This window comes from Molossus molossus, unplaced genomic scaffold (genome assembly GCF_014108415.1).
Source record: "Molossus molossus isolate mMolMol1 unplaced genomic scaffold, mMolMol1.p scaffold_m16_p_4, whole genome shotgun sequence".
In the NCBI taxonomy this organism is placed as follows: domain Eukaryota; kingdom Metazoa; phylum Chordata; class Mammalia; order Chiroptera; family Molossidae; genus Molossus; species Molossus molossus.
Genome location: NW_023425377.1, coordinates 127,731,636 through 127,738,564, shown reverse-complemented (window position 1 = coordinate 127,738,564; position 6,929 = coordinate 127,731,636). Strand labels below are relative to the sequence as shown.

General features: G+C 54.2%; 1 protein-coding gene across 1 annotated transcript in view; it reads right to left on the bottom strand.

The window, feature by feature from the left end:
• Nucleotides 1-3,177: 3,177 nt before the first annotated feature.
• LOC118615852 (bifunctional heparan sulfate N-deacetylase/N-sulfotransferase 4) overlaps nucleotides 3,178-6,929 on the bottom strand; it is a 133,157-nt gene continuing 129,405 nt past the window's right edge. The window contains exons 12-13 of the mRNA XM_036241099.1: nucleotides 5,969-6,071; nucleotides 3,178-3,297 (exon numbers count right to left, since the gene is read on the bottom strand). Coding sequence (XP_036096992.1) covers nucleotides 3,178-3,297; nucleotides 5,969-6,071 — 223 coding nt within the window. The remainder of the gene's footprint in view (nucleotides 3,298-5,968; nucleotides 6,072-6,929) is intronic.

Genomic DNA, 6,929 nt, shown 5'->3' with positions numbered 1-6,929 from the left:
TGATGTGTCTGGGGTTCAGGGAGTGTCCACAGTGAACAAAGGTGAAGGAGAGAAAACATTCATCCACCCAGCAAACCCCTGGACGTAAAGGAGAAACACCACCTTCTGGCGGCCACGCCAGCCGGACAGTTATTCCAAAGTCGTGAGACCCAGCGGCCGCTGTGTGACAGGTGCCCTTCCGGCCGCCCCTGGAGCCACAGCAACGCTCACCCGCGTGCGTGAACGTGAGCACACAGACGTGTACCTGCTGAGCTGTCTCCCGCGGGCGAGGGGAACCCACGTGCGGACGGCTAGGTTTCTTCCGGAAACCACTGGCCAGCTTGTTGCGGGGCCTCCTGAGCGGACGGGTGACCAGTGATCTCTGCACTGCACCCGGGCTTTGCAGGATCGTTCCGGTAGAAATTGCGTGTGCAAGTAAGAGGAAAGTCAGTGCTCGTGGTGAACAGGTCACTTCATGTCCTGGTAAAACAGCCAGAGGGACGCTCGAAACTGCACGAGTCCTCGTAAAGGGGTTTGTTGCAATCGAGACGAATAAACTCTTACTGGGTGAAGGGCTGTTTTTTGGTTTTATTTTTAGGAGGAGCATCCATTTTTTGCATTAGCATTCTTCCTGGTCAGCTACTTAATTCTCTTTGGCCACCACTTTAATACAAACAAAACCCGGTCGAGTGCGACGGGCGACAGGTGTTTCAGAGGCCGTGTCTGATGCTGGGCCTGCCTTGTGAGTGTGGCCCCGCGGTGCCTGGGACGAGAGAAGGAAGGAGGACGGGCACTGGCCGGCTGACAGGTTCCAGAAAGCGCTTCAAACTTTAAAAAGTATGTCATCCCAGACCGCGAGACGGGATTGGTTTAGGATTCTAAAGAAATACAAATATTAAGCCTCGAGTCTATAATTCTGAAGCAGCAGGTGGGTAAAAACTGAGAAAATCAAGATATTCTGAAAACCGAAAAATTTCCTGGTTTATCATAATTTCCTTGTAGCCCAGTGTCCCTCTAAACGGTACGAGGAAGATGAATTATGCAGTTGGAATTTATTTTGTGGTGCCCGTTATCTGTCTTAGAAAAGGCACACTGATGGAAATGAACCTGGGGAAGAGGGTGAATTTTGGGGGGGTTCTGCTCTCAGATCCCCGAGGAAGGTGAATGATACCGTGTACGTCACTTAGGAAAAAAATGAGAATGCATGAAATGAGTCATATTTTTAAAAACTCTGGTGGTGAACTGCACTGAGTCAGGGGACTGTTGATGAATATGAGAAATATCTCGTCTTCTATAAATACATCTGATGTCCCATTTGGAAAAACCAAAACAAACGGACAAAACCAACAACCTCAGACTATACACTGGGAAGCCAGTAAACAGAGAGAGGCCTGCAGCACCCAGAGTCCTGCGTGTGGGGCCCGGGCCCGGTCCGCACGCTCTCCCGTCACAGCGCTGAGAACCACGGTCTCGGGGCCGACACGGGCAGCGGGGGAAGCTGGCGAGTTGTGGTCACTGTGCCCAAGGAAAACCTACTTTTTTTAAAAAAAAAAAAAAAAGCTCAGGAGCCCGTCTCTGCCTGCAGTAGGAAACCCCAGGTCGAGAATCTTAATGAATTCGGAAATAAAATAGGGAGAAAGTCTTGATTCTCTTTTATGTGATTTGATTTACTTGCTTAAAAAAAAAACTCCCCAAATAAATAACAATAAAGATCTTCCGCTCGCTTTGAAGACACTGAGTTCGCCAGGCAGGGTTCTCAGACTGCCGGGACGGCGCCCTCTTTCGGGCCTGCGGAGAAGCCACCTGAAGGAGGGACGGGGGCCGTGTGCGGGAGCCAGCGGCCACTGCTCCGCTGAAATGTCACCTTCATGTGCCACGGGGGAGACCAGCAGGCTCCCCACATCCCCACTGGCAACAGGACCAAGTCCCACGGTCTGAGGGCCGCCTGCGCCCGGTGGCCGTGCACACGGTGGAGCCGCCCCTCCCCAGAGCTTCACTCAGGGGTGACCTGGCTGAGAATGGGGTTCGGCTTAGAGAATCAGTGATGCTGAAAGAGGTGACTTAGAGATGACATACGTTTTCCAATCAGACATCAGGAATAGTCTTCTACGGCAGCGCCTGCATAGGCACACACGTGCCCACACGCCCACACGCATGCACACACCCATAGGGCTGACGTATGCCGCGCAGAAGGGTGAAGGCCCCGCTGGACCTGCACACAGGTGTTGGCATTTTCATTTCGTCATGTTTTGTTCTCCATGGATCGTGAGAAATCACAAAGCCACGCCGTCACTGTCAAGGTGAAGATGCCTAGATGAGCCTGGCAGGTGTGGCTCAGTGGTTGAGCGTCGTCCCGTGGACTGAGAGGTCCTGGTTCGATTCCCGGTCAGGGCACAGGCCTGTGTTGTGGACTCGAACCCCAGTGGGGGGTGTGCAGGAGGCGGCCGATCCATGTTCTCTCTCTTCCTTCCTCTCTCTAAAAATCAACAAGCACATTGCATGCCCAGATTGACGGCACAGTAGGATTTGGACCCGCGTGAAGACAGCCTTACACATCCCAGCAAGGGCCATGCAGGGTACGCGCTCTGGTCGCCTTTCCGAGGCTGGACCGTGGTTGGAACCCCGCGCACCCGGAGGCTGAGCGCACAGGGAGACTGGTCATGTCGGGAAGGGATGGCAGCTGGTCCCACCCACAGAGGGAGACAGACAGACACCCAGGCTACAGCTTTACTTGTGCAGTGAGCCCAGGAGGCTGTGACAGAGAGATGTCTGTGGCTCCCGGGATCGGTGACGACCGCTAGGGCAGAGCGTGGGACGGTCCGGTCTCACCACAGAACAAGAGGGGGACGGAAGCCCTTAATTCAGACCCTGGGCACCACCGACCCCCTTCACAATCTCGTCCTTGTCACTCGCGCACTCAGCGTTCGGGTCACACAGAGTCCCGGACCTCACGGCTAACAGAGGAAGGGGCTGTGCTGCGACCCCACCCCGGAACGCAGAGAACACGCCGACCACAGCGTCCCAGCGCGCAGGGCCGACGCTAGCGACTCCGCGGTGTGCACGTGTAGGTTTTCACTCTACGGAAAAGGCGGGGTCATTCACACGGTCCTCTCTGACAGGCACACGTGTGTCGGGACACGTGGCGGGTCCGTGGTCCTGCTCTGTGGGGAAGCGGGCGTGGCCCTGGTCCCGGCGGCGCTACCTCACCTTCTGCAGCTCCTGGCGCAACCAGGCCGGCAGGGGCTGGCCCAGCCGGTGCAGCAGCTTGGACAGCTCCACGTTGTGGGCCCGGTAGTAGCCGGACAGGAAGGCTCTGGACTGATAAGAGAGGGAGAGAGAGGACACTGAAGGACGCCCGGGCGCCCAGACGAGGTTGCGCAACCCTCTTTCCTTAAGAAGCTCCCTGCAGTACAGGCGGCTGTACACGTGGTGCCTCTGTACACGTGGTGCCTCTGTCTGCCTCCTGAGAGCCCACTCATTCTTCCCTTGAAAACACCCGGCAGAAGTGCGGCTGAGAACAAGCACGTCCAGGTACACGCATGCAGCTCCCCACCGGCCCGGGTGAGCGCGGGACTGGTGTCCATGTGGTGGGAAGCGTCTACCCCTACAGAAGAGCGAGGCCCGGGACAGATTTGGTCCCAAATCTGCAGACATCAGCTAGACAAACCCAGATGTTGCCACTGAATGTGGCCACTTTCTGTGAAATTGGGCCAAGGCATAAAAATAAAAAGTCAATAGAAATAATCATACAAAACTGAAATTCATGATTCAAGAAATTAACATGTAACATTATAAAACTCTTTTCTGTCTTTATTCAGGACCAGAATAGATTTTCAAAAGATCCTCAAGCCCAGCTGGTGTGGCTCAGTGGCTGAGCGTCGACCCTGCACCAGGAGGTCGCCAGTTCGAGTCCCGGTCAGGGCACATACCCAGGTTGTAGACCCGACCCCAGTGGGGGGCGTGCAGGAGGTGGCCAGTCGATGTTCACTCTCATCGATGTTTCTCTCTCTCTCCCTCTCCCTTCCTCTCTCTCCCTTCCTCTCTGAAATCAATAAAGAAAAAAAGAAGTCCTCAATAGCTCTCTACTTCAAAAAAATTGTAGGGTCCCCTGACAAAGGTCACAATGATGATGTGTTTCGAGATTCTTCTATTCCTGGACTGGCCAGAGGCCTGGTCCTTATTAGATAATTGGTTATGAACAAAGATAATCAGATATACCCTTGAGCTTAGTCTTTGTTTACTTTTATTTTTGCAAAATAGCTAGTTCAAACATGGGTTTTCTCTCCAGGTGATATTCCACGTTATACCCAGTTAGCTCTGTGTCTGATAGGGGTAGAGAGAGGGACGCTCCTGTCCAAGTACAGGTACCCACAACCCACTCCTTGTCTTCTGTCTGGTCGACGTGCGCCATCCCTCCTGAGCCTGTCCCAATATTTTAGCACAAACGAGTCTCTTTCTTCATACAGCTGGCTGGACCTCTGCGTCTACTGGGCAAATGGACTCAGAAAAGCCACCGATCTTTGCACAGTGCTCACCAGGTGCTTCGTCACCTGTCTTCCCAGGACCCAGACAGTCAACACCCCACTTTCTGAACCAGACGCTCTAGCAGCAGTGGGAACCGGTTACAGTGGATGTCTGTGGGTAAAAGTGATTTCGGGCCCAGCTGGTGCAGCTCAGTGGCTGAGCGTCGACCCTGCACCGAGAGGTCACTGGTTTGATTCCCGGTCAGGGCACATGCCCGGGTTGTGGGTCAAATCTCCAATGGGGGGCGTGCAGGAGGCAGTCAATCGATGTTTTTTTCTGATCAACCTTTCTATTTCTCTCTCCCTCCTTCTCCCTTCTTTTCTCTCTAAAATCAATCAATAAAAAAAAAATAAAGTGATTCCGGAAACCCTTCTGAAAGTCTCGAGTTCAAAGTTCTAGTCTGAGGACCTCCTGCTGCCTCTGTTTCCATAGCAACGCCCGAATTGCTCTGCCTCACCCGGGGGAGGTGCTGTGGTCTGTGGCTTCCTGCTCCGAGTCTGAGTGACCCCTCAGACCAGCCCTCTCCTGGGAGACTGTCCCAGACTTTACGTGGATGGTACCGTTTCCTGTGTCTTATAACCAGTGACCGTAACAATTTACCCTCCTAGAGAGAGTCTGGGTTCAGGACTGCTTGTCACCTTTTGTCATGTCAGGAGGTGGCTTTTGGCCCTCACCCAAGGATGCTGCTTGCTGGGAGAACCGCCCATGTGTTTAGAAAGCGGGAACATGCAGCCCCCTCGACAACTGGGAGGAAAGGGGGGTTGGATCAACGGCGGCCTATGGACCGCAGCCACCACAGAGACCCCAAGTGGAGGGGTCCTGAGAGCTCCAGCTGGTATGCATGGGGGAGGGGAGGGGAGGGAGGGCGGCACACCTGGCAGCGCACCTGGGGGCACACCCGAGTCAAATCCAGGGAGGGGCCGTGGGGTCCTCTGATTTACAGCCAGGGGTTCAGGAGCAAGGTGACAGTGGGACTTGGACAGGCCTCCGAGGCGGGGTGGGGAGGGGCTGTCTCTCGGACAGAGCCCTGCACCTGGGGACCTGATGCTGTCTGCGGGTGCAGGTGTCAGTGTGAGCTGGACCACAGGGCACCCAGCTGGTGTCCAAGGGTTGCAGGGTGGTGGGGAGGGCTCCCCATCGCTTAGCTCAGCCCATGCCTGACGCAGGCACTGGGCATGTGCAGTTAACCTGCAATGACAACGCTGGCGTATTTTATCCCAAGCACTTGTCAGTGACGGGCGTGAGAACTTTAGGCATCAGGAGAGGGTGCTGTCCAGGGCGGATTACGTTCCAGTCGCATTCTGATGGCAGACACGTCTACAGATGTCTGCCTGTCACTGTCTCTGTCCTGTCTGTCACCTTCCAAATACACAGATCGGTCTACCGCAAGCGGGGGAGGGGGCAAACGGCCCCCACGCGATATGAGAGAGTCATGGGCGAGGCACCCAAGTCAGGAGAGCCTTACCTCTGGGTCCATGGGCGGGTACTTCCGGCCTTTGCTCTTCCCGAGGCATTTGGTTTTCCCTCCTTCCAGGAGCTGGCACCAGAAGCCCTTCTGGGGGTCAAACCTGCAAGAGACCGAGCACAGTCGTGGCCGCGAGGGAGGGAGGGTCCAATGACGCAGACACAGAGGGGGAAGCTCCCTGCAGGCCAGCAGTGCCTGGCGGGTGACCACCGCCCACACCTGCCATCCACTGCCACGGAGCCATGGAGCCACGGAGTGCACTGGCCAGTCCCACTGAGCCCACGTAACCATATGCTGTCACACATGTAGAGTACCTGTCACACATGTAGAGTATCTGTCATGTGTAGAGCATCTGCTATACATGTAGAGTATGTCACTCACGTAGACTATGTCATACGTGTAGAGTACCTGCCACACACGTAGAGCACCCATCACACATGTAGAATCTTTCGTATGTGTAGAGTATCTGTCATACATGTAGAGTATGTCATACATGTAGAGTATCTGCACTGTGATAAAAAGCACACACATCTTCAGTCCACTCGTATGTTAACATGATTACATTCCACACTGTTCTTATCCACCCATAACGGGCTTACTCATCAAAACTACAACCCACCACAAAGGACTTGTATTGATTTACTGATCTAGGATTTCCCTGCCGGAACATGTAAGGAGGTTTCTGTGAAGCCATCCGATGGTGTCCAGGGCGGGGCAGGGGGGCTCCAGGTGTGAGCGCAGGAGCCACGGGGCTCATGCCCGGGTCCTTGTTATTAATCAGTGTGTCGTATGCCAAACGGACGCTGTGAACACACGTTTGTCCCGCTGTGTGTTCAAAGGACCGACTGTAATATAAATAAAATTCTGTGACTATAAATAAGGATTAAACACGCTAATTTGGAAAAACACTACTTTTTTTTTTGCAGTGCAAGGGTTTACACCTCTCGAGGAGAAAGTGAGA